Source organism: Mesoplodon mirus, assembly GCF_964341445.2.
Source record: "Mesoplodon mirus genome assembly, chromosome: 1".
NCBI classification, from domain to species: domain Eukaryota; kingdom Metazoa; phylum Chordata; class Mammalia; order Artiodactyla; family Ziphiidae; genus Mesoplodon; species Mesoplodon mirus.
This window is the reverse complement of record NC_138976.1, coordinates 14,107,860-14,135,660: the sequence shown is the minus strand read 5'-3', so window position 1 is coordinate 14,135,660 and position 27,801 is coordinate 14,107,860. Positions and strand designations below refer to the sequence as shown.

The following is a 27,801-nucleotide window of genomic DNA, read 5'->3' as shown; positions in this document are numbered from 1 at the left end:
GACCCTACAAAGTACACATTATTATCCCTATTTAAGTAACTGAGGCTCAAAACTGTTAAATGACTAGCCTGTCAACAGACCATAAGTGATTAAATTCGGGATTCAAACGACTCCAGAGCCTGTGTTCTTCCCAGAGCACTATTCTGTCTTGCCCATTCCAGGGAAGATTCCAGTTAACACCAATAAACTACAAAAAATTAAAACAAGCAGACTGAATTCAAGGGGAGAACACCAGTTAGGGGCTTGTTAAACAAAGGATAGCAATGGTTGATACTAAAATAATAGAGATTATAAAGTGATCAAAGTTCTGTGGGATTATCATGTAAATAATAACAAAGCCTCTTTAAAAATCTAAGCTCGAATTCAAATTCATACATTCGATTCACTTCATAAAAATACTTTCCATGTTAATTTTCCCTAAGATGGCCCTCTGGAAAACTTCTTTGGAGAATTTTTTTTACCTTTTGCTGCAAGACACTCTGACTTTCAGATTCTATAACACCAGTCAGGTGCTTATAAATCAGGTGGCAAATACCTGACCCAGTTAGACATGGTCAGAAACTAAAGCACCCCCCTACCCCCCCCAAAAAAAGAAACTAAAGCCCAAACAACATGAAACAAATTGTTCTTCCCCACAGTACAGAAACATGATGAGTTCAATAAAGAAAGAGTCAGAAGGCCCAGAGTTCAAAGACCAGTTCTAGCTGTGTGACTTGGGAGAAGTTAACTTCTCTGAAGTTCTGTTTCCTCATGTGTGAGAATGATCTCTATCTCACAGGGTTGTTGTGAAGATAAAATCTGACACATAAAGTCCCATTTCAGCAGGTGCAGGATAAATAAATCTAGGTTCCCTTTTCCATCACTTACTCCATTATCTTTCATTCCCAATCAAGAGAAAATATGGAGAGTTTCCTCAAACTAAAAGCTACGTGTATAACACCATTAACTGAGAATCTGAAAATAGACCACAGTAAAAACTACTATATTTTTATGCCAGAACTACATCACCCAACTTAAGGATGAGTTAACATTTACTGAGTTACCACCTGTGCCCAGATACATGTTCTTATTTAATCCTTGTAAGGATTATGTGACATAAATGTGACCATCCAGATTTTACAATGTGCAAGCAGACTGGGAGAGTGCAAATATCTTGCCCAAGATGATACAAGTTAGTGAAGCGGAGTTAAGATTCAAATTCATGTCCCACCCCAGGTTCTTCAGAGTAAAAATAATATGATATATACATATAATGGACTATATGCAGCCGTTTAAAAAGACTGTATAAAAAGCACAGAGATACACACAACACACACACACACACACAAATGACCGCATGTCAAACTGCTGAAATCTGAGTAAGGTCAACAGATTGCACCGATATCCTGGTTGTGACACTGTCCCATGTCACATAAGATGCTAACTTTGGGAGAACTAGGTAAAGAGTATACAGAAGTCTACTGCATGTGAATCTACAATTATCTCAAAATATATTCTTTTAAAGATTAGTTAGATCTATATATACTGCCAGGGAAAGAATGTTAAATGAAAACAGAAGAGATTATATAACAAAACACATATTATAATGTTATTTAATTTTTCAAAGGTGATATATATATATGTACAAATACGCTTTGAAAAGAGTCAAGGTGCTAACAGTGAACATCTTTATACGTGAGTTTACTGGTGACTCTTATCAACCTCTTTCCACCATTTTAAATATTTTATGAGTTTCCTGCAATGTGCAATTTTACTTTTATAAAGCCGAGCAGAGAGGGGAGGAGACATAACCGCTACTTCCAATTTGAAAATACATTGTTTAAATGGCTTCTGAGGTAGCACAGCCAGGCCACACTGCAACCTTCACAGAGTCACACCTGTGATTAGAATCTACCTCCCTGCACTGTGGCAACTGCTCCAAGAGTCTGAATACCACTTGCTGCTGCTTCACTGTCACGCTTGATGCCACCCCTGTGAGCTTTAGCTCTTATACGCATGCTGCAATTAGTTCAAATCATGTGACATCCCAAAAAGGTCCCAAGATGTGAAAGACAATGCATTTTCAAATGTCAGTGCAATATTCAAATTATACATACCTCGCAATGAATTAGCTGATATAAGGGTCTGGTGTGTATTGACTCACGCACAGAATCAGAAAAATGGAAAGAGGAGAGACTTTGGAGTCAGACTTTGAGTTCAAGTACTGGCAACCCGGCAAACGGGTGAGCACTCCGCCTCTGTGGGTAAGGATTAAATGAGCGCTCTCTGAACAGGCAACATGCCACGCAGAACCTGAGGAATTTCAACAGTGTCTGATCTCCATACTTTGCAAGATGAGAAACCCGGCCAACACTGTTAACTACAAGACCTCGCAGATCACTTTTAGACTAGGACTGAGGGTTATGAAATTAATCAATGGATGTAATAAGTCTGGGTAACGCGTAAACGTATAAGACTCTTTTCTTTCCTTCAAGGTCCAACAACAAGTAAAATATCACAACACGTAAGGATGTCTGGTCTCTGCTTATCAATTGCCACCATACACTTTTTTTTCTCAAGGAATGGGAAATACAGACGGTTTTGCTTTTAAGGCTTGTTATTTTCTAAGCAAGGAAAAAAAACTCAGTGTAAAGTGTAATCTCAGCTCCACTTCATCAACCACTGTCAAAAGAGTGGGGAAGGCAAGTCTGAGAGTCCAAAGACAGAGATTTGTCTCTGCTTCTAGTGCGCCCGGACTTAAGCCAAATTACTCCAATTACTCTTACTGTGAACCAAAGCTCTGAAAAGATAAGGCATGGGATATGAATCTGAGGAACCAAACAGTCTTAAATTAGATTTAACTCCTAACTTCTACTTTATAACCAAAAACAACACGGGAGGAAGAAGTGGGAGGGCGGAGCTTTAAGGCAGTATGGGCTTAATCCCATGATGGAGCATTACTGATTCATTAGTTATTAGTAACAGGCATACACTGTAGAAGGAAACTAGAAACATGGGAAGAAAATGTTAATTCAAAACACAGACCTAAAATTAGCAAGAAAGAGGGAAGATCGAGGCGATGACCCGCAGGAGCCCTTGCTGTGCAACGTTGGAGGGAAAAAGAAGGCGGGTCAAATAACCAAAGCCTGGAACAGAAAGCTGGCAGGGAGCAGGCAAGCCAGGTGAGGAGAGGTAGCGGGTGAAGGGAAAAGCACAGACTTGGGAGCGAGACTGATTCTGGGGTCAAATCCTAGCTCTTTCACTTACCGCTTCTGTGACCCTGAGCAAGCTACTTGAATCTCTGAACCTGGATTTCCTCAGCAGTAAACAAGGATATTAACAGTGCCTACTTCATGGCGCTGTCGTACAGATTTATTGAGCTAATCCACGGAGAACACCTGGCACAGGGCTTGACACATAGTACATGTTCAATAAATGCCAGCTTTTATTAGCAGCAGCTACTACATTTAAACCCTGGTCCTGTCATTGGCAAAGCTGTGTGACCGTGAATAAACTGTATACCCTCACTGGACTTCAAAAACCCCTCAAATACAAGGGGGGTGAAAATTACCTTCCCCACAGGGTGGTGAAGATTAAATGAGATAATCCACACATCTCGCACGGTCTACTCCTGGCACAGCCTAAGCTCAGCACTCCTAACTGTGGGCGTAGTTGTCACCATCATCACTGTCATACTGAGGAAGGGGCTGGAGAAGCACCCAAAGCCGCAGAAGATGCTCCTTTAATTAGACTGAGTGAACTCTTCTACTAAAGACCACTCAGAGGACTTCACTGGTGGCGCAGTGGTTAAGAATCCACCTGCTTGGGCTTCCCTGGTGGCGCAGTGGTTGAGAGTCCGTCTGCCAATGCAGGGGACGCGGGTTCGTGCACGGGTCTGGGAAGATCCCACATGCCGCCGAGCGGCTAGGCCTGTGAGCCATGGCTGCTGAGCCTGCGCATCCAGAGCCTGTGCTCCGCAACGGGAGAGGTCACAACAGTGAGAGGCCCGCGTACCGCGCAAAAAAAAAAAAAAAAAGAATCCACCTGCCGATTCAGGGGACACGGGTTCAAGCCCTGGTCCAGGAAGATCCCACATGCCTCGGAGCAACTAAACCCGTGCGCCACAACTACTGAGCCTGCATGCCACAACTACTGAAGCTCGCTCGCCTCGAGCCGGTGCTCTGCAACAAGAGAAGCCACCACAATGAGAAGCCCATGCACCGCAACGACGAGTAGCCCCCGCTCGCCGCAACTAGAGAGAGCCCGCGTGCAGCAACAAAGACCCAACGCAGCCAAAAATTAATTAATTAATTAATTAATGTAAAAAAAAAAAAAAAAACCACTCAGAGCTCCCTTGGTTCCTTTCAGCTGCAAAGCCCTGACATCACCAGGAGTAAGGATCATGGAGAGAGCCACTTCAAACAAAGCCAACACTTACCTGGAATTTCTGGGTTTGTGCTTTCTGGGGAGCCTCTCGGGCTTTAGCAAAGGCAGCATTGAGCTCTTCAATTTCGGAGTTAAGTTCTTCAATCTGGGTAAAAATAAGGAAGAACAGCCAAGTATGCAACTGGGCTCTCCTCTCTGTGCTCAGCCCACAAGCTTTTCCTGCTGAACTGGGGAGTGCTAACAACCGAGGGCTCTGTAGTCAGAAAAGTGGGATTTCTAGTTTGGCTGTCTACTAGCTGGATGACTTCAGGCCAGGCACTTCATCTCTTTGAGACTTAATTCCCTCAACTGTAAAACAAGGATATGACCACTCACCCAACCACAGCACTGTTAGGCTTGAACAACGTTAATAGGTCCCAAAACTTCACACCCTCCAGTGACCTTCTCCTCTGGCCCAGAGTCAGCCAGGAACTCCCCTGGCCACACCCTAGACTCTGGCAGCAGCCAGAACTGCCCTACCACTGGTGGGTGCCCTGCACAGCAGAGGGTCTCCAACGACCACTGGGCCCTGAACTCCCAACACACGAGACAAATCACACTGACCACGATTATGAACCAAACCTCCGCTGCAGCTGACACTGGTGGTTACTCAAACTCCTACCTCCTCGGCTTCCTCAACCCGTTTCCTGGTCAGCGTCCCACTCCTGCAGCCATTCCTCCTGCCCCCTTTGTGCATTCCTCTCCCTGTTCCTGAAATTTGCTGTCCCCTGCGGCCCGCTGCTCAGCCTCCTTTCCCACCCCACGCTATCCTTGGATAAGTAGATCAACCCTCAGAATTTTCACTCGTATCTGTATACGACTGACTCCCAGACCTATACCTCCAGGCCTGGGCCTTCTCCAAGCTTCAGACTCGCGTATCTATCTGCCTCCTGGACTTCTCACCTGAACGGTCCATGGGCTTCTCAAAGTCGGCACCTTCTAAACAGGCTCATCACCTCCATTGCCGCCCCCATCTCATCATGATCCTCCATTTTCTATGCTTTTAAGGGAGTTGGTGGCACCACCATATCCCCAGTCACGCAGCCAGAAGTCACCCTTGACTGCTCCTTCTCTCAAGTCCTACATCTAATCATCAAATTTCCCCAAATTCACTTCTTATTTTTAATTATTCCTAGTTGTATTTCTTTTCTCTTCTTTTTTTTTTTTTTTTTTTTTTTTTGCGGTACGCAGGCCTCTCACTGTTGTGGCCTCTCCCGTTGCGGAACACAGGCTCCGGACGCGCAGGCTCAGCAGCCATGGCTCACGGGCCCAGCCGCTCCGCAGCATGTGGGATCCTCCCGGACCGGGGCACGAATCCACGTCCCCTGCATCGGCAGGTGGACTCTCAACCACTGTACCACCAGGGAAGCCGTATTTCTAGTTGTATTTCTTGAATAAGCCCCACCCCTCCACTCGTACTTACTGTGACCGCTGCTCTAATTCAGCCTTTCTGAATTAGGGGGCTCTCACCTCAGCTACTGGCCTCCCTGCCTCCGTTCTCGCCCTTCTGCCATCCCCTTTCCCAATACAGCCACAGGCTGCTCTCGGATGCAAAGGTGACCGGATGCAAATGTGACCGGATGCAAACGTGACCACACCCTTCCGCTCGGAGCCTTCAGTGGCCTTGCTACCCTCGGGAGTTCCACCACCTCCGCTGCCCCTTGCAACCTCTCCAGCTTCTTCTCTTGCCCCACTTCAGCTCTGCACTTGATGCTCTAAGAACCTCAAACCGTTCTGTTCCCACAAACACACAAGGGGCTCTTTCCTAACGTAAGGCCCTGACCAGCATTCTCCCCTCTGTGCGAAATGGCCTCCCAGTCTCTGCCTCCCTTCCCAGCTAACTCCTGGTCCTCCTTTAAGATTCAGCTCAGACACCTCCTCCAGGAAGCAGCACTCCCCGCTCCCCGCATTCACACCCTAACCTGGACTAGGCCCCCTTCCCTCTGCTTCCACAGCCCCCTGCACTTCCCTCAATCACAACACCTTCACGCTGTCTTTTTTCCCCACTAGACTGGCAAGCAGAGCTGTGTTTTCTTCTCTGTATCTGTGCCGAGGAGTTACTGAGACATAACTGATGACAGGAGAACCGCAAAGAACCACGAGCCACCACCTTGGATCCCAAAGGCAACAAGCCAGGTAGCGGAAGTCAAGGGCGACTTCTGGCTGGCACGACTAGGGATACGGTGGTGCCACCAACACAGACAAGAGCAGAGAAAATGGAGTAGGATGGTGAGATGGGGGCAGCGATGGAGGTGATGGGTCTGTTGAGAAAGTGCCGGCTCTGAGGAGCCTGCAGACCACCCAGGTGAGATGCCGCAGTCATGGCCTTGCCTCCCAAAACTCCTTTCTCTCAATTTTCTGTTGTCTTTCAAAAGATGAGACCTACACTGTCCAATATGGTGACAAAGTCAGAGTTTAAAAATGTTAAAACCTCATTGCTATTTTTCTTTTATTGATTACATGTTGACGTCTGGCATATATGTATTTTAAAGTTAATTTCACTTGTTTCTTTTTACTTCTTTTAATGTGGCTACTAGAAAATTTTAAATTACATACATACCTCGCATTATAGTCATACTGGACAGCACTGAATTACTCTACAAAAGAACTTCTAATTGACTACAGGACCCTTTCCCCACTTTCTATACTCATCTCAGCTCTCTTATAAACTTTTTACCTAAAGTTAAAAATTCAGGGTAAGACAGGCCTGTCACAGAAGCTAATAAAGAAAAGTCTCACTTCAGGTGTATCAGACGTACCTCTTTTTCCTTTGACTTTAGTGCCATGGTTAGACCCTGAATGGCTTTATCCCTCTTTAAACTATTTTTCTTTTCCGTAGCAATTTCTCTTTCCTTCTCTCTCAGGTCCTTCTGAAGAGCCTAAATTAGATCAGAAAAAGATTCACTAAGTTGATGCATTCTAACCAAAATGCACTGTAAATATAACTTTAAGAGCACACTCAAATGCAGTTATTCTATCATTCCTGTCAACCTGTGATTAATGTTTCCAAGTAGAGCTGAGAACCGTGGCATCAGCTCCGAGTTACTGTTTTACCGCTCGCGGCAACAGGGCCGGGTGTAGGAAGGGGATCAGATCAGTTAAGACGATGACAGCTACTCCCGAGGAAAGGACTCCAATGCCTTCTGGAATCTGAATACAGTCACAGCAGAGCCTTTGAAACCGTACCAGGTTATTTGGGGGAAATAACAGATCATTAATTTCACTCCTTAATGCTACAAAAGCCAGCAGAGAATTCGGTTTGATGGAGACCGAATATATACATTTATAGTCTGAGTTCATTTCTAAAGATATTCACCGCTGCCTCCCTCCCGGGCTGTTGTGAGAATCAAATGAGATAATGGCCGTGAAAGCACTTTCTACGCTGGCAGGCGCTACACAAATGGCGGCCGCTGTGACTAGGGGACCCTGCAGCAGTGGCTCTGCGATTGGCCTGGCAGGTCTGAATCCTTGCTACGCCTCTTCCAACTCTGTGACCCTGGGGACGGAGCCTCACCTCTCTGAGCCCCATGTGTTACATCTGCAAAATGGGAACACCTACTCCAGAGTTATCGCGAAGGCTACGAAACCCTCCTCTCTGACACACCTAGAACTTGACTCAACGAGTGACAGCTAGTCACACAGGATTATCTGTTGCACTCAGAAGAAAGCAAGAGGCAGGGATAAATCCTCAATACGTTTGTAAAAATTGTATCCACAGGGCCTCCCTGGTGGCGCAGTGGTTGAGAGTCCGCCTGCCGATGCAGGGGATACGGGTTCGTGCCCCGGTCTGGGAGGATCCCATATGCCGCGGAGCGGCTGGGCCCGTGAGCCATGGCCGCTGGGCCTGCGCGTCCGGAGCCTGTGCTCCGCAACGGGAGAGTCCACAACAGTGAGAGGCCCGCATACCGCAAAAAGAAAAAAAAAAAAAAAAAAAAAAAAAAAAAATTGTATCCACATACCTGGATCCTCTCTTCAAAGCGATTTCTCTCCTTCTCCTCCTCCATTTGTGCAGCCTAAGAAAAGGCATTCATTGGTGCCCGGAAAGGACCCACAATCCAGCAGCTTCCCCAGAACGGTTAAAATGAACACTGCATTTACTTTCTATTCCCCACCCCACTGCTGAGGAACTCATGAAAACAAGCATCCACTCCTTCTGTCTCCCCAGAAATCCACCCGAGTTAAGAAAATGTAAAGACAAGCAACCCGCACTGGCTGACCACCAGCCCCATGGAGCGCGAACGAAAGAGCTACGGGACGGCGCAAAAGCCACGAAAGCACAGGGCCCACGGGGCGAGAAGGGCCGGGAGGAGGAGCAGACGTGGGCCAATCACAGCCAACAACTAGCCGGTGAGGCCGGAGGGTGCGCTGCTGTGGTCGGGACGGAGACCCCGCTCCACAAAGCGACTGAGACAGTCCGTGAGCGCTGAGACGTCCCCTGGCGTTTAGGGACCACACGTGGCAGCCACCCTGGGTCCAACCAGGACCGGAAGGCTGCTACCAGGCCTGCCTGCACCTCCAGGCCTGCCCACCCGCTTCAAAACAGCTGGGCATGGAGGCGGCCTGGGGGGGGGCAGGGGTCCAGGGGGGCTTTGGGGTCTCTACCAGCGACCCACCTCTTGGAGCCTGGGAAAATATCACAACGCCTCTGAGTGTGTTTCTCTACCCGACGAGGGGACCATGATCTCTGCCTTGCAAGGTGCCAGGATTAATTGAGGTGCACGCTGACACCCTTCGAGTGCTGCCAGGCCCGATACAAGTTATTTCCCTTCCCCACTGCCTCTGAAGTTTCCGACCGAAGGTGGCCTCAAGTCTGCCTCTAACCACAGAGACAAACCAAACCCAGTGGGTGCAAATACAGTTCCCGGGCATCGACAAGTTAACCCACAGGAAAACAGAGGTGCGCAGGTATGGACTATTTTTTTTGTTGGTTTTTTAGTTTTTTTAAAGGTTTTTTTTTTTTTTTTTTTGGCTGCGTGGCTGCATTGGGTCTTAGTTGCGGCACGCAGGCTCTTTGTTGCGGGTTTATTTGCCCCGCGGCATGTGGGATCTTAGTTGCCTGACCAGGGATCGAACCCGCGTCCCCTGCATTGGAAGGTGGATTCTTTACCACTGGACCACTGGGGAAGTCCCTGGACTGTTTTTTTCAACCGACTCTACGTGAACACGAGACTGGAAGGATAAAAAAAATGCCAGGGCCCCCGACAAAGGAGCTTTCTGGTAATTCCTCAGCAGACAACAGGGAGCTAATATTTTGAAGGCCACTGTGCGCGAACCCTGGGGACTGAATGTGCATCCACGTCCCACAGGGGGATCAGGTCTGCTAATTAAAGTCCCCCTCCATGTCCTGTCACCTCACCTTGGTCTCTCTCTCCTCGTCTCCCCTCAGAGCAGCAGAAAGTCCTCGGAGCTCTCCAGATGACACATTTTCATCTGGAGATGCCATCCGAGATTTCTCCTCTTTCAGGCACTGAATTAAAGCTTCTTTGCTCTTCAAAGACAGCTTCAACTCCTCAATCAGTCTGAAAGAGAACAAAATTTAAATATTAATTCTAAGCTGTCCTCTTAGCTCAGTGTAGCAAGAGGAGGTAGGAAACAGGGCCAGACATCTTCAAAGTAGACGCGTCCAACGACCGAACATAAACGGAGCCGCATTTTGCAGGTGGGAGATTTGGGGCCAGAATTCGCCTCCAGCCCGGCCCTGGTCAATCCATCCTCTGAGCTGCCAGACTACGGTCTGATCGAGTCACACTCCCGCTCAAAGACTTTCACTGGCCCCCACCATCGACAGCAGTGGATTACGAATTTGGGGGGCTGGGGGATGGCAAGGAATCTCTCCCTAAGGAATCTGTCAGTGAGACTCAACAAACATGACGAGTAAAGTAGAACGGTTCCAGTGAGCGTGAAAACCAGAGAGCGTCCCGCCAAGGCTTCCCGGGGCAAAGTCTAAAACAGACTGGCTTCCAAAATAAAGGCCAAACTCCTCAGCAAGGCGATCGCGGCCCTGTCTTTTAGGGCCTAGGAGATCAGAGGTGCCGCTGACGGCGTCCGTCTCACCTCTCACAGGAAACGGTCACCCTCTTCACTGGCTCTCAGAGCCTCCCTCCCAAGCCTCTCCAGGAGCTGGGCTGCCCTGCACACACCACTCCCCATACCCAGAATGCCCTTCACACCTCTGCTCCCGCCTCCACCTGAGAAACACCCATTCATCCCGCCACGGCCAGGGAGGCGTTACCTCCCCTCAAGACCCCAGAGGCCCCCTCAGGAAGAGCTGAGCACACCCTTCTCCGGGCCACCGAATTACCCCTGACCTCGGCCAAGTTACTTAACCTCTCTGAGCCTGCACTGCCTCGGCTATAAAGTGGCCATAACTTGCTTATGTGGAATGGAGATAAGCTATTTAAAATGCTGCACAACTCCAGGCACGTGGCAGAACTCAACAAATAACAGTGGCTGTATGGCTATGATTACTTTTTCTTTAAACACTGAGCAATGAGCATTTTGTCAAAGGACCCTCAGAAGAGTCTCTCCAGCTAAGCCTAGAAAGCACCTCAGTAGGGTAGAGAGCAAAGGCTTGGAAGTCTGAGAGCTTCCCGAGCTCCCAAGGTGAAGGTGAGGAGTGAGCGAAAAGCAGTTGAAGCGCCTAGCAATGCGTATTTGAGTATCTGAAAATTTGTGTCCACCCAAAATTCCTATACTGAAATCCTAACCCCCAAAGGTGATAGGATTAGGAGGCGGGGCATTCGGGAGGAGATAAGATCGTGAGGGTGGAACTCGCATGAACAGCAGCACAAATGGAGCTCCAGAAAGATCCCCCACCCCTTCCGCCAGGTGGGGAGACAATAAGTCTGAGACGTGGAAGAGGGCCCTCACCCAACCATGCTGGCGCCCTAATCTCGGACTTCTGGCCTCCAGAACTGTAAGAAATAAGCTTCCATTGTTTGTAAGCTACCCAATCTGTGGTATTTTGTTATGGAGCCCCAAAAGGACTAAAATAGTTGGGTAGAGAGGGAACGGGGCAGCACCAGCACGATGCCCCCCAAAACTCGGAGGAGTAAGACTGCCCTCTAGGGGTTCAACTTTGAAATCATCACACAGTCAACTGGAGAGGTAAAAAGTCACCAAACTATACACTTAAAATGGATGTGTCATGCTGTGTGCAACTTATACTTCGATAAAATTGATTTGCTTTAGTTACCTAAAAGCAAGTTCTAGATAGGGATGGAAATGAGCAGGGAAGGCCTGTGGGGACTGTAGCCAGCCTAGTGCACTGCCCCCCTAAGGGAGCAGCCTCAGTCCAGCAAGACCCTGGCCCAGTCCTGCCACACCTTCCAGGTTTTCAAGAGAAGCTGGAAATTTAGACTTTCACGTGAAATTAGGCGTTGTTGTTTTTTTTTTTAACATCACAACGAATTCCTTCTTTTCCAAGTACTGTTTGGGTCAAATAAAACATGTCTGTCGGCCATACTGACCCGCAGGGCTCCTCAAGGCTGACTGTCTTAGAGATACGGACTAGCTGTAAGGTTCAGTTAAAGGAAATCAAGGAGCTAAAGCATGTACCTTTGAAAAGGGTGGCGGGAGGCCAGGACACGGGCAGTGTCCGTCCTGGTGAGGGCCCTGCTCAGCGGCGGTCAGTCGTGTGGCAGATCTGGATCCAGCTCACCAAGGCGTGACCAAGGGCCCCTGCTCCACCCACTTCACTCACACCTCTGACCTCAATTTAGCTTCCTGGGCAGGCCTGCCTTCAGGGAGGGAACACACTGATCCCAGTCCCAGGAGAGTTCCACCACAGAGGGCCACACCCAAGGGAGCAGGCAGAAACCCAGAGCTGGCTGCCGGGAGTGTGGCTGAGGCACCTCTATCCCTGAGAAACGGGTGCACTTGCAGGACTGACACATCACGTTTCGGTGCCTCCCCAGCAGGACCGGCAGGAGACCCCAGGAGCAGGCAGCCTTAGGGAGGCCCCGACATGATCACCCACATCCATGGAGACCCCGCTGCCCGGACCACAGTCAGTACTCAGCAAGCATTAACCCTTCCCAAAAAGGGCTCCGTCTCCCAAAATGATGAGCAGCCAAGCTTCTACAGCGAATGCTAACAGGGACCGAGGCTGCTCTGAACTGTGCCACGCGGCGCACCTTTGAGGGTGGCTCACCCCAAGCCCAGAGCTCTCCTCTCACAAGCTCTCCCTGCCCCACACCCACGCAGAGCTGATCACTCCCTGGCTTTTGTCACAGCCCAGACCCGGAACTTACCTCCAGCACCAATCGTGACTTTCTGGTTGTTTTTTTTTTGTTTTTTTGCGGTACGCGGGCCTCTCACTGCTGTGGCCTCCCCCGCCGAGGCTCACAGGCCCAGCTGCTCTGCGGCATGTGGGATCTTCCCGGACCAGGGCACGAACCCGTGTCCCCTGCCTCAGCAGGCAGACTCTCAACCACTGTGCCACCAGGGAAGCCCCACGTGACTTCCTGTTTTTAACGCGTGTTCCCTCCCCCACATGGGAGCTCCATATAAGGAAGACAGTGTTCACCTCTGCATTCCTGGCACCCAGCCCGAGGCTATGCTCAGCAGCTGGTGAAGGAATGAACCTGCATCTCCTTTAATTCACGCCTTACTCCACAGGGCCAGCATCTCCTGGACTCTCCTCTTGGATGCCTGCAATCCCTCAACCCAATGTGTCCCAACTGAAAGCTCATCTTCCCACCTCCTCCACCCCAAAACATCTCCTCTTTCTCCCCTTTTCCCACAAACTCAGCAAACTGCCCTACCGTCCCACGGTTGCTCATGCTCAAGACCTGGGTCAGGGGGACCTCTGCAGCCTTTTCCCTCATCCACAGACCCAGCAGCCATCAAGCCCTTCAAGCCATCAGGCCAATCCAACCTTCCCAGCATCTCTGCCTGCTCTTCCCCAACCCGAGTTCTGTCACCTCGGTCCTCGTCACCATCACCTCTTATCCGAACTTCAGCATCATCCCCCCTGCCAATCCATCCTCCAGGGGGCAGCCAGAGGGATCTCTCTAAATTTAAATCTGATCCTGTCATTCCCCCCACCCCCATCCTTAGCTCTTCAGTGGCTCCTCACATGCCCTGAGGACAAAACCCAAACTCTATCAAAAGGCCCACAGGACCTGCCCCAGCTTCCCGCTCCCCAGCTCCTCCTACCGCCCCCCCCTTCCAGAACACGACACTCGGCCAGGCTGTACTCTTCCAGTTCCTTGATCGTGCTTTAGAACAATTTCTGTCGGCTTCCAAACTAGCCTGGCTCTTCAATGGATGGGCCAGAGGTTAGCTGGAAGCCTCACTTCTATTTAGTTAACTCAACCTTCCACTTAGTAACCACCAAAGCAAGGCAAGAGTATCAAAATGCAAGAACGGTAAAGAATAAAACCTCCACTCTCTCCTGACCAGTTTTGATTCAAAGTTTGGTTGCAAGACATAAAGGGCATTAAAGATTGCCAAAAAGCCGTATGGCCCACCCACTTCTCTGGACCAAATGGCACACGTTTTATTTCTGGACCATTGAAGAGCTCTGTACTTGGTCTACGTTGGTTTGGTCCCTCGCACTGCACTAATCTGGGCCCTCAACCTGCATTAAAAGATATGATGGAAAACAGGTCACAAAAAATTTACTAGTGTTTTACTGTGGGGATGGAGTCACTTACTGTTCCCTTTGGGAAAATCTACAAGAGAAATGTCTCTCTGACAATGACAAGTAAAACTGGGCTTCTCCTGAGTTACTAGCTTGTTTTGTCTTGTGAGCAATGTGAATCTTAGGTCCACCAAAATTGTTTTTCCCTTTTTCCTTTGGCTACCAGGAAGCTTAGAGCCAAAACCTGAATGCTAAATTTAATATCAGAGTAGAACTTTTCAGCATGAACTTCTGTCTACTAATTCTATCTCTGTCCTCATATCACTACCCTATTCCTTTCCCTTTCACCCTGATTTTATCCCTAGTTTTCTCACTATGGGGAACAAGTAGAAAAAGAAGGGGAAAAGGGGAGGAAGGCAACAACCCCTTCCGTTTTTTTTTGGATCATGCTGCCAGATAAATGGATGTCAGAGCATCACAGGGGTAAGAGCCAGACCTGTCCTTCTCTTCCAGGACCAGAGCCGTCTCCAGATCCCCCTCGTGCATCTTCTTCATCTCTGAAAGCTTGTTTTCCAAGCTTAACCGAAGAGCCTTCTCTGTTTCTGTTCCAGCAAAGGCCTTTTCCAGCTCTGCTTGGGCGGCTTTCACATCCTAGAGTTAAATTAAACGCATTTGATGCAATTTTTCAATACAATTGGGAACACTTTGAAAGGAAATTGGATTAAAATATAAATATTTATGACTTTTTCTCCAGCACATTTCCCCTCCCTGAATTGTACTACACATCGGGAGAATCAGTAATAAATACATTCACCAGCCATTTTTCCCTTCTTGTATCCTGAAGAGTAATAGGCATTTCCAATGGAAAAGACTCTCTACAAGAACCGTATTTTGGGTTTTGAAAAATCCAATCAATATTTACAGTTTCAATGAGAACGAGGAGAAATGTGCCTCTCAATACCTAAACATACATAAATTCCTAGGAGTCACCATAATCTCCATACAAATTCTTCCCACACCACACTGCCCCCTCACTATTTTTAAGATAATGACTACACAACTCTAAAGTGCAGTTTCTGTATCTCCAAGGTGATTTAAGTGGTAAAAAACTCTTATGTTCTTCCTGAGAGCTCAGAGAAGCCAAAAAGGAAATTGCCTAAATCACGCAGGCAGCGTCTGTGTTTGGGAAAAAGGTCCTGGTGCTCAGGAAAGTGACCAAATAGTAGATGTGAGTCTCCAAGCCCTCATGCCATCTGACTGCATCACGAAGATGAAAGGCAAATCGAACTGGATTCAAAACCCAGTTCTCCCACCACTTATTTGCTGGGTGACCTCGAGTAGTCCCTTAACCTCCCTGAGCCCGTTTCCCAACCTATAAAACAGGGATAACCACCGTCTCAAAGAATTGCTGGGCGACTCTGTCAAATGCCTGCTGCGTCACAGGAAGCTCAAAAAACGCGGGCTTCCTCTTCCCTGACCTTCCCTCCACGGTGCCTCGTCCACCACCGTCTCCCCAAGAGGGTGACAGCCTGCCAATATCACCGATAGCTGGGAAAAACCACTTCCCCATATTCTGAGAGGAAAAAAACGGCAAAAACTATTATTTACTGAGTGCCTACTGATGCCGGGCTTTGAGCAAGGAGCTTTATTTATACTATCTTTGATCCTCACTCAATCCTAGAAAGCTACATACTGACAGAGAGACTCGACCAGCCCAGAATGCAGGCTCTACAGCCAGACCACCTGGCATGTACTACCTGGGTGACCTTGTGCCAAGTGACTTGGCCACTCTGTGCCTGTGTCATCATGTTTTTGGTTTTGTTCTTAAAAAGGGATAGTAAAAGTATTTAACTCATATGTTTACTGAAGCGATGAACTAAGTCAGTGTATGAAAAGGCTGAGAAGGGTGCCTCAGACATGGTAAGCCCTCCATAAATCATTAGTTCACTGCGGTTATTACAATTACTATTGCAGGGCAGACACCACTGGCCTCATTTCACAGATGAAGCAGCAGAGGCTCGGAGAAGGCAAATGTCTTCTCCAAGGTGACAAGCTAGTGACAGAGCAGGGATTCAGTCCAGTACCGTCAGTCACGCTGCTACCCGAAAACCCGGGGAAGCACTTACTGGGAAAAATAAGATGACTGAACCAACAGATTAAGTCTCTTAAAAGTCTCAGAATTACATTTTAACTAAAGTTCAGAATTTGGGCTCAGAAGACCCTCCTTTTGGTTTCAGCTCTACTGCTTATGACCAAGACTAAGTTTCCCAGCTCTCTGAGCCTGTCTCCTCATCTGTAGTTTGGACCTAGGATCTACACACCCCCATGGGGCTGATGTGAACATGACAAATGGAAAAGACCATTATAAGCTGTAAAATACAGTACAAATGAATCTGCTCGTTGTATCCAGAAGTGCTTTGTGGTGTCATTTCTCCTCTTATCTGCCAAGAAGAATCAGGGTTTTGGGTAGAGAAACAACAGACTTCAAAGATCAAGAATTAAAAGGAACTGGTATCACTCGATGATGAGCTTAACATGGAGGAAAGCTTTTCAACATCTAGGAGATAAAGTTTTTTGGCCAAGGAGCATCCTGACTCCCACCACAGGCTGAGAATGGGGGGCAAGAAGAGCTACACACAGCGGCTCCCCGAGAGGAAGCAGGCAGTGGGCACAGGTGGGATGGAGGGATGGAGGCTGGGCTCTGGGAACAGGGGCTGCGTGGCCACGCATGGCCTACAAGTCAGGAAACCTGGCTCCAAGCTTAGCTGTGTTAGGCGGGTCGCCTCCCCTCTCCGGGCCTCAGGCCTCAGCTCCCTCTTCTGTAAAGTAAAGGAACTAAACTAGATAAAAAGAAGGGTGGTGTTGCAGTCAGGACACAGGCTGTAAAATCAGCTGTTGTAACTTAAATCCGGGACTAAACGTGGACTAGTTAGTATTTCTCTCTGTACTTCCGTGTCCTCATCTAGAGCATGGAGACAATAAAGGCCAGCGCGCAGGGTATAAGGGTATAAATTCCATATGCTAAGTGCCTAGAACGGGGTTGGAGCCCAAGAGGTGCTCAGCAACGGGGGGCTCTTGTCCCTGCTGAAACCCTGACAGTTTATGACAAGAGGAACAAAATTCTGCCCACTCGGTTATGAACGCGCTGTAGGAAACACATTCTCCTCAGGGCTTCCAGACTTGCCTCTTCTTTTTTTTTTTTTTGGCCGAACCACGCAGCATGCGGGATCTGGTTCCCCGACCAGGGATCAAACCCACGCCCTGTGCAGTGGAAGCACAGAGTCTTAACCACTGGACGGCCAGGGAAGTCTGGACTTGCCTCTTCTAAAAGGAGTATTCTCTTGGTTAGGAGCTCTTCGACCTGCCGCACCTTCTTCTGAGCATCTTCCTTCACCCGCTGAATTTCAGAGCGACCCCCTCCGGCGAGGCTCTCAACTGCTTTGCTGCGAGAAGAGGCAAAGGCGTAAAATGCACAAGAGTGACAGTCAGATGGTGATTCCAACCGCTCCAAAGAGACAAAGAATATTTGTTGGTCACTTCTCCCACAGACCTGTGCTGAGCTTTTCTTTTTTAATTAAGATTTGTAATTCAAAAGCACAGATAATGCAATATATAAATGTATCAAGTCAACCGTGCAGTATACCTTGAACTTACACAATGTTATATGCCAATTACATCTCAATTAAAACACATATATAGGGGCTTCCCTGGTGGTGCAGTGGTTGAGAATCCGCCTGCCAATGCAGGGGACACGGGTTCAAGCCCTGGTCCAGGAAGATCCCACGTGCCATGGAGCAGCTAAGCCCGTGCGCCACAACTACTGAACTTGCGCTCTAGAGCCCACGAGCCACAACTGCTGAGCCCACGAGCCACAACTGCTGAGCCCACGTGCCACAACTACTGAAGCCCATGCGCCTAGAGCCCGTGCTCCGCAACAAGATGAAGCCACCACAATGAGAAGCCCATGCACCACAACGAAGACCCAATGCAGCCAAAAATAAATTAAATAAATAAATAAATGTTTTTAATAAATAAAACACATATATATGATATATACATATAGTTTGCATACTATCCAGTGATTTCCTTAGGGTCAACTCCTAGAAAGGGAATTACTAGGTTAAAGGATAAGCTCGTTTTTAAGACACTCGGCAGCTATTGCCAAATTCCCCACCACGAAACTTCCGATAAAGTACACCTCCACCGGCGGCAGGAAAGGCAGAGAGCTGGTGTGACAAACCAGTGTGCAAGGAGCTGGAGACAACGAAAATAAACCTGCTGGTAAAGGTCTTCTGCCACTGGAGGGGGGAGCATCTCAAACACAGCACGACCACTTGGCGAGCAGGAGCGGTGACTGAGGGCCTGAGGAGAGGAGGTTACCCGCCCTCCACGTTCCTCCACCACCTCTAACATAAAAGGCAGACTTCACATCGCCGGGCATCGTGCAACATTCTCTCTGCTCGACCAGCATGGTGGGGCTGGCCCACCAACACCAGACACAGCGCTAAGACCACAGACGCCTTTCATTTTGGTTCTCGAAAAACAGTGTCGGATGTGAATTTGTGAGACACAGACTCAGAGGCAGGTCTCATCAGATTTCTAAAATGACTGCGGGTTTCCAGAAGGCAGAATAATGAAGGCGATGGCTCCACCTAAAGCTAGCTTTTCAGAAAAACTGCAAAAGGATAAATCTATTCCCCACCAGCCTCCCATGCCCTACTTTAAGGGTATATAACATTCTTCCAACCAGGGGCCACGTGATCAGACACTCACATGTACGGGCCATGTGAATTTCTGCCTGAGAACAATGGAAAGTCAAGAGGGCCATCCTTGCTGTCTCGAACATGAGTTGCCTGCAAATAAAGACTTTATTCATATCTTGTTTCCTTTCACCAATAAGCCTTCAGAAGGCCCCAGTGTCATGATATCATTTTAATGGAATTCAATGTGAACAATTGGAAAGAAAGAACAGGGGCTCTGAGGCTGAACAGATCTGCTCCCAAATTTTGACTCTATTATGTCCTCAGCGTGACTCTGGGTAAATTACCTCTTACACCTCAGTTTCCTCATTTGAAAAGTGAGACGATTACCTCTTAGAAGTAACGTGCTAACACACGTGGTGGCCGTAGCGCGGTGCCCTTCCTCTCTGATCCGAGGGCTGCCTGCTAGCCTGTTGTCCCCGAGGCCACCGCAGCACCGGCGGCCCCTGCTGCGCCGCTGTAAGAGGCCTCATTCCATCCCCTCCGCTGGCACCTGAGCTGAGGATGGCTCCTCTCTGGCCAGAACTAAGGCCACCACGGTCACCTCCTGATTAATGCTGTGAAACGTCCTGAGCCGCCACTCCCTCGGCTCATTTCCTGATCAGTACTGTCTGGAATTCACAGTGATTCACAATCACCTCCACCACTCCTCAAGAGGCATTATACACGGCTGGAAGATTTCGGTACTAGAAGCTTTTCCCTCCTGAGCCTTGGACACAGGATTTTTCCAGTCCCAAATTTCCACTAACCGCCAGAAATGTCTTAGCCCTTGGGCTTCATAGAGACTCCTCTAGAAAATGGCCCGCTCGACTGCCTCCCCTCCCCCGCCTCCACCACCCAGCACGTGCAAATACATCGGCCCCCTCCTATCGGCCCAGATCAAACATTTCTGTTTTGCAGTCTGAATCATATACATTGTCGAGGGGCTGACTACAATTTTTAACAAGTACTGGTATTATTCAGTTTGGCTGCACTTTAGTTATACCAATAAAATATATTCCCAATAACAAATGTTCCAACTTTTCATTTATCATCTTTGTATCTCTGTGGCAATAAAATTTATACTCAGCAGTATGGCCCAATTTTCCCCTACTGATGGAATTATTGTTTTTGTTTGTGTTTTAAAGCCACAGAGATAAAATTTACTCCCGACAATATGTCTGCTTTCGTTTTTAATGCCCCCTTATTGTAAGTCAGACATACGATAATAGAAAGCCAGCAAACTATATATTTACTCCAGAGCAAGGCAGAGCGGACTCCGGACCAGGCCAGTCCCAGTTCTGTGACCAACCTGGGCAAGACTTCCTACTCCTCTGAGCCTCAGTTTTCTTTTCACTCAAATGGGAACACTGGCTGCCTCAAATAGCTGTTGTAAAATCAACTGCAATAAAGCATGTCAAGTGCCAGGCACAGGGTTTGGGGCAAAGCAGGATCTCAGGAAACATTCGTTCTCTCCTTCTACCCGTTCTCTCTTTATAGAGTCTGGGGCAACAGAGGAGATCGACAGCAAGCCCTAAGGAGAGGAAAGGTTTACAGAAACTGGTCTAATGCAGCTTTCCACCCAATACAAGACAGAACTTTCTACAAACACCACCCTCGCTACCCTTTCTAACCCTCAACATTTCCTCTTGACCCTTTCCATTCTAATTATAGTTCTTTAGGAAAAAGCAGGGGCTTTTCCTGTGACAGGTGCTGGGCATTTCGGGGTAAAGAAAGGCACCTTTAGCAGATGTGTGGTGGACAGGGCACCTAGCCCGTGGCAGGTAATCCTCACAAAGGCCCCATGAAGTAGGAACAGCTGAGAAGCCAAGACTCAGAAGCCAAAGACCCACCTACTGGCAGAGCCAACCCAGAGCCCCTGCCCCTTCCACTGGCCCCATCTCCACTCAAGTAGGGGAACAGGCTCTTGGCCTCACAAGACGTACAATCATGTTAGAGAAATGAGAATCACATACAGGAAAATAAAGAACATGAAACCTAGTGCTAAGCTAAAAGTCAGGGACTTGAGTTCTAATCCCAGCTCTGATCTTTCTAAGTGATTTTGTCATGGTCCTTCCCATCTCCAGGCCTAAGTTCCCCACGCTACAAAAGGTTTTCCTAGAAAGTTGCCTAGCTCCCAGGATAATGATGGAATGTATCAATAAATGGATGTGAAAGCGTTTTATAAACTGCAAAGTGTGACATACACATGGGATTGTCATCATATGCCAGAGCAATCTGTACAGAGGTTGAGATGTGGACCACGGGCAGCCATGGGACTCAGCATGAGCCTTTACAGAGGGGAGGCGACAGGAAAGGCATCTGGGCCAGGAGGGGACGGGAAGCAGGAGAGATCTGCCAAGGCAAAGCTAGAGCAGCAGGAGCAGGACATTTTCAGTACCTGTGCACCATCTGGAATAAAGTGTTGGTGGAGAGAAAGCTGGAGCAGTGAAGTCACCGTGACTTTCTTCAACAGAACCCCTGCCCTAGAAGGCATCCTTGACATCGCCCTTCCCACCATTACCAAGCCCTGTGGACTTTGCTTCCCAACCCTCTCCCCAGTCCCCCCATGCAGCTCATCACGAATCTCTTGCCTAAACTACTGGCCCAGCCTCCTAACTCGACTCCCTGCTTCCACCCCGGCTCCCTCCACAAGACATTCCCCACTCAGCAACCAGAGTGACCTTTTAAAAAACAAAGCCCTGATTGTGTCAGCTGCTTAAAACCCATGACTGTTTTCCATCTGATCTCAGGATAAAGACCAAAATCTCTAGTGAGGCCTCAAGACCCTGCAAGACAAGACCGAGCCCCCCAGACCTGTCGTATCTCCTGAGACCTGCACATTCCCTCCTCCTTCAACACCTTCTCCCCCCTTTCCCCTGGTCAAGGCCTACTTACCCCCAGATCCAATCTCATCTCAAACGCCACCTTCCCGGCCACACACCTACCGCTACGGACCTATTCCTGCTGCTCTAACTCTCACAGCTTCCTCCCTTTCGCTCACAGCTCTTTTCCCAACTGGTGCTTATATATCTATTACTCCAAGTATTCTGTCCCCATCACTCCTTCCAGAATGTAAGCCCCACGTGTCTGTTTGGATCACAGCTCTATTTCCAGGAACCTAGGCCAGTGCCACACACGACAACTGCTTGATAAATATTTTCTGAATACATTAATAAAGCTGGTCAGACCAAAAAGGGCCTTGGACACCAGTCTGGGCGGCTGGAAAATCTGTGCATACAAACACGGGCACCAGCCCCCAAACACTCAGCTCGGTGTGTTGGTACTGAGGCGTGCACGTGGCCTTTTTGAGTCTGGGTTTCCATGTGCACACGCCTGGCTAGAAACAAGTCCTGGCTGAGATCTGCAGCAGGCAGGGTGAACAGAGTAGGAAACAGACTGAGTTCTGCTACTGACTTCTAGCCTTGGTAAAGTCGATTTGACTTCCTGCCCAGAGAACGATGTGCTTCCAAACAACAACAACAAAAGCAACCAACAAAAACAACGTGTTAAGGGAATTCCCTGGCAGCCCAGTGGTTAGGACTCGGCGCTTTCACTGCCTTGAGCCCGGGTTCGATGGGGAACAAAGATCACGCAAGCCCAGCAGCGTGGGCAAAAAAAAAAAAAAAAAAAGCGTCAATCTAGTTTGTTCATTCATTCATTCATCACTCAACTCACTCAGAAAACACCACGCGTGCAGAGTCAGCGTAACTCAGAGAAGCCTGGGCCAGGGAACCTCTAGTCTACTCAGAGCCCACAGCAGTCCATGCTGGCTGCTGGCTGTGTGACAATAAAAGGAATTGTGTGGCCTGGCCCAGAGCAGCGCAGCTGTGCCCTAGGCCAAAGGCCCCACGCCCCTGGGCAGCCGTATCCAGCAGGAGCTCTGCTGCTAGGACAGATGAAGCATTGCCACGTAAGCGTCCAGCCAGGTCCTTGGCGGGTCAGCTCTGGGAAGTCTTACTCCTCTCTCACCAAGCAAAACTCAGCACACTTTGGTGCCTCACCTCGTGCCCACAAACGTCCTCTGTCACTGCACCTCCAGCATGCCCCGTTCACAGGCTCACCCGTCTCCAATGAGCTCCTGAGGGAGGGACATCTCTCCTCAAATCCTCGGCGTGGGGCACACTGACGTGAGAAATGTTTATGAATGAATGAATGGCCCACTGAGTCACAGACCGTTTCCTCTGAACCGTGCTTGATGTTCAATAAATACTTCAATTAATTAACTGATTGACTGACTAAAATAATAGTTTTCAAATTTTTTAAAGCAGTAGAACCCCTCTCATAAACTAAATATGACAAGGGACCCTAGTACATAAAACACATACAAGAACGAGCTCCTCTGGTTGAAGCCCCACCCTCTGCCCCCCTGCCTTACCCACCGCAGGAGTCCTTCAGGACCCCGAGGCCCCCCAGCCTTTCACAGCAATGAAAATGAAGGAGCTGCTGATGTAACTGACAACAGGGATGGATTTCACAGACACATGGCTAAGGAAAGAGGCCAGACACAAAAGGGCGGGTGCACAGTGTACGATTCCTTGTCTATGCAGTTCAAAAACAGGCAGAACTAAGCAATGCGGATGCTAGCAGTGAGCAGTGGTTCTCTTTGTGGGAGAAGGGTAAGTTCTGGGAGCACAAAGGAAGCGTCCGGGGGGCTGGTGATGTTCTGGTTTCTGATCTGGAAGGTGGCCCACAGCTGTGTCTGCTTTGTGAAAATCATCATGCTGTGTGTACACTTACGATCGGTTCATCTTCCTGTAAGTATGTTACATTTTAAAAGTTCATTGAAAAATAATTAAATAAAAATGAAAATTTCCTCGCAGTCCTCAGAGCCCCGCTGGGGAAGAACTGGCTTAGAAACACAAGGTTCTCTTGTACCGACGCGCCCAGCCTCCACCACCAGAACCCTGGGCGACCTGTGAGCTCACGGCACGGGGAGAGGTACTCACGAGGCTTTGATGAGCAGCCGCTCTCTCTCCTGGAGCTCCCGCTTCAGACTCTCTACTTCCACCTTGAGCTCGATGTTCTTCCAGACAAGATTAGGAAAGAAAAGAAACAGTGTGAAGCACAGGACATCCGAATGCAGTGGGAAACCTGCTTTCAGCACGGACTGGCTCCGTGATGCTCATAATAGACAGATATTAGATTCAAACCCTCATTAGCCTCGGGGCACAGGGAAAAGGGAATTACTGAACACTGGTGGGCTCCGAAGAAGGCCCTGGATTTCTCCAGGCTTGGAACAATTATGTAAATTTTCCAAGCTTCTAACAGCCAGAGCATTCAAACATTCAGGCATAAATGTCATACAAGTGAGGCTGATTTAAAAATTGTTTGCCCTCCACCAGGCAAATTTACAATCAATTCTGCAGCTTGCTTTTACCATTCCAAGGCAATTACTTCTGGTTGTTTGCAATCATGCATGTGGTGGTTGTAGCAGTGGGAATGTGTTACAGCATCAAAAAAATAAAACCTGTGGATGGATAAGCAGGAGGCCACACCACTGCCTGTCTCATTTCAGTGTAAGATTTCAGGGTGCTCCCTTCCCAAAGAGCCATGACCAAACAGGGCCAGCTGTCTACAGGGGACACCACAGTGTTCCCCAGCCGTCTTCCTCTTAAGTGACTGGAACAAAGGGAGACACAGGCTCTTGGGCTTGTAACTCACATGAGAATCCAAAGACAGACTCTTTGGCACACGGATCACAACCTGAGGCAGCGGGGAGTGATCAGCTTCGCAAACCAGTCCACAGATGTAGCCCGGGTGGAATATTAGGTGAATTCGTGCAGTAAAGAGGAAGGTCTGAGTGCGCAGCCTGCAGAGGACTGCTGTAAATCCAAGGTTTCTCTAATCTTGCTCCTGCTTTATTTTAAGAGTTTATGCCAACTTTATATTTTATTCCATACTACATGTGTATTATTTTAAATAAAAATAACATTTCCAGTAAAATTTACCATCTCCGAGGACAGGTCTCCCTCCTTTTAGCCAAGGAGCCCTGGGGGGAGGAGCACCCCTGACTGAGAAGTCAGCCAGAATGGAAAGGCCACAGCCTTGGGACTAGACAGACCTGGGTTCAAATTCTGCCTCCACTCCTTCCCAGGAGGAAACCGTGGCAAGTCAGTGGATGCTCGTTTATTTACTCACTCCTTCACTTCACAGACATACACCAACCCCTGTGACAGGCCAAGCACAGGCTAAGCACCAAGGCCACCACGGCAGACAAGGCAGACACAGGCCCTGCCTTCCTGCTCACATCCAATGTGAAAGTGCAAGTGCGAGCCTGTAACTGTCCTTAGAAACAAAAGCCCAGGAGGTCGGAAAGCAAGGTGTCCCCTTTTGGATCCCTCAAGTGTCACATGAAAAACATAAAGCCCACCTGACGTGGTGGATTTGAGGATTGAATGAACGAACAAATGAGAAGAGGCTACGAGACAGGGCTCAGACTGTGTTGTTTTTTTCACTGTCAAACAACAGGAACTAAAGAAGTCATCTCTGCAGCAGAACTTTTTCTAGAAGAAACTGATCTTCGCATAAAGGATACTGAGTGACAGTGCACAGCGTCTTCAACTGTGGTTTTGTGAAAACTGCAGAAACACCCTTCAAAGAGAAGATTCCTGTTCCAGCTCTCTGAAGGGCAGAGAGCTTCTATGTAACAGCTGACATCATATGTTCTAAGTGCTGTGCTTTCTCATGAACCAACTGGCACCCCAGCCCAGCAAATTTAAAAGACTAGACTGCTAACATGTCCACTAGACTTTTTTTTGCAAGCTCAATATTTCAAGTTATAAACTTATATACATGGCAACCGTAACGTCTAAACCAAAAATCAAGACACCTTATAAGCATAAAATGGAATATCACTATAAAAAAGAATGAAGAAACTCTTAAACCACTAAGAAGGAAAGATATTCAAGATATTGTTAAGGAAAAATGCGAGGTACAAAGCAGAACATGCTCGCATTTATGTAAAAAGGGGGTTTGTACACATATACGTACACACACAATGCTTGCTTGTGTACACATAAAATTTCTCTGCCTGAGGAATTAATGATATTGGTTAAATCTAGGAGACAAGGGTGGAAGAAAGTCTTTCCAGTGTACACCTTTTATGCTTTTTGATTTTGAACCATGTACACCTATCCAAAAAATTAAAATTTAAATAAAGTGCAATCAAATCAAGTCATCTAGCCAAACAATGGAAAAGAAGAGCTGAAACTGTGTAGTAGAATGAGGTAGGCAGACCCGGGTCCAAAACCATCTCACAGAGCAGCTATATGACATCGAGCAAGTTGCTGATCTTCCCTGAGCTTCAGCTGCCTCTCCTGCAAAATGAGGATCATCTCCATTGTACAGAACTGTCTTGAGAATTAAAATAAGATGATGAATGCACAAATGCCCAGGACAGGTGCCTGACCAGGAGTAAGCAATTAACTTACTTTGATTTCCTAACACCCATATTCGTTCTGAGATACATGATAATCATACTTGCATCCAAAATATTTTAGGTTACTGGGTTTTCTTTAAAATTCTGATTGCACCACCGCTTCCTTCCAGAAAAGGGGAGATCCTCATTGTCCTTCTCTCCCACAATAAAGAAAAAGAAATCGTGTCTTGAGGGACAAGGGAGCTTTTCAATTGTTGAAAATGCTCAGAAGTACAGTACAATCCCTCTTCAAGACAAGCCCATTTAAGTCCATCCGCTAAAATCAAGGAGAGTTCTTTTTCCTCCTTCAAAAGCTTCCACTGGTGCAAACTTCCGAATAGAAAAAAATGGAAGAATTCTCAGGCCAAGGGCTAATCTCCTAGAGAAAGTCAAGAAACGGGCACTAAAATACTGTTTGTACTCATGTCTTTTCAAGGAAGCCAAGTTCCTTTTTCAACTTTCAGAACCAAGGTTTGTTTTCAGGCAGAGACCTCCAGGTCAAGACTTGAGATAGGAATAGACTCTTTTTTCTGACAGTGATAAGCAAGCACACAAGGAATACAGAAGAGTCAGATCACAGGAAAAATGACAAGCCTACCTTCGGGCTGCCCACGGAAGCCCCCATAAGACAATGATCATCATTGTCAAGCGCTGACTGGGTGCTGAGGCTTTTCATCTGTCAACTCATTTTAATCCACACAAATAACCCCAAGACAGAGGGATTATCACTTAACTCTGGAAGCAAGCCCAGAGAGCTGAAGTGACTTGCCTACAGTTACACTAGTTAGTAACAATAGGATTCAATTCCAAAGACACTCTACCATTTCACTGTCTTTGTCTAAATTATCAATAATGAGAAAAAGGCAACTGAGACATGGTAAATCAGAATTCCCATTTTAAGAAGAGAGAAAGACTCCCTTAAAATTAATCTCGTGTTGCCTTGCTTAATATTAAGGTCATGCTATTATCTTTATGCTCCCTGTAATCAATTCAAATGAAGTGAAAGCAGTGCTCTCTACCCATGCCAACTCTGAGAACAAATATTCATCAAACGTCTGCTTGGAATGACTGTTAGAAAAGACAATGGGGATGGCATGGCGGCAAGAAGCAGGCACTCACAGTTTTGTAGACGTGTTCAGTGGGGCCACCAAATTCCTGCTGCATCCTTTCCTCGAGGAAATAGATGCGGAGCTTTAGGTTAAAGTTTTCTTTCTTCAGTTCGGTGATTTGCTAGAAAATAAGCACAGATGGGTCATCAAAAGTAAGATCTAAGGGACAGTACCTGCATGAATCCCCATAGCTTCCAAGGCTACAAATGGAGTAAAAGCTTACCTTTGCTGTAACCGTACTAACCCAGAAGTAAGAGTCAGACTCAGGACAATCTGAGCACTGAAATGAATGATGACTGAGTGGAGAGAGAATTCATGACTCCACACTGATAGTGAGTAAACAGGTAAAGAAAGAAAAGGAAAGGAAAAGGGGAAGCTCTTCTTTACAAAAGAAATCCAGTTAATAAATGTAGAAGAATAACAGGAAGAGAAAATCACCCTTATACAACTGCTGTAGTAATAACTGACTCAGACAGGAATCATCAATGCGTAAAGCATCAGGTGAAAGAACACTGGAAGACACGATATTCCCACTGTCTCAAG

At 47.7% G+C, this 27,801-nt stretch overlaps 1 protein-coding gene across 4 annotated transcripts in view; it reads right to left on the bottom strand.

Moving 5' to 3' along the window:
• The window catches only part of CDK5RAP2 (CDK5 regulatory subunit associated protein 2), a 183,996-nt gene that overhangs the window by 125,434 nt on the left and 30,761 nt on the right, over positions 1 to 27,801 (bottom strand). For all 4 annotated transcript variants that reach the window (XM_082619449.1, XM_082619448.1, XM_082619451.1 and 1 more), the window contains exons 4-11: positions 27,269 to 27,379; positions 23,679 to 23,755; positions 17,310 to 17,433; positions 14,487 to 14,641; positions 9,761 to 9,923; positions 8,364 to 8,417; positions 7,164 to 7,283; positions 4,418 to 4,510 (exon numbers count right to left, since the gene is read on the bottom strand). In XM_082619449.1, coding sequence (XP_082475575.1) covers positions 4,418 to 4,510; positions 7,164 to 7,283; positions 8,364 to 8,417; positions 9,761 to 9,923; positions 14,487 to 14,641; positions 17,310 to 17,433; positions 23,679 to 23,755; positions 27,269 to 27,379 — 897 coding nt within the window. The remainder of the gene's footprint in view (positions 1 to 4,417; positions 4,511 to 7,163; positions 7,284 to 8,363; positions 8,418 to 9,760; positions 9,924 to 14,486; positions 14,642 to 17,309; positions 17,434 to 23,678; positions 23,756 to 27,268; positions 27,380 to 27,801) is intronic.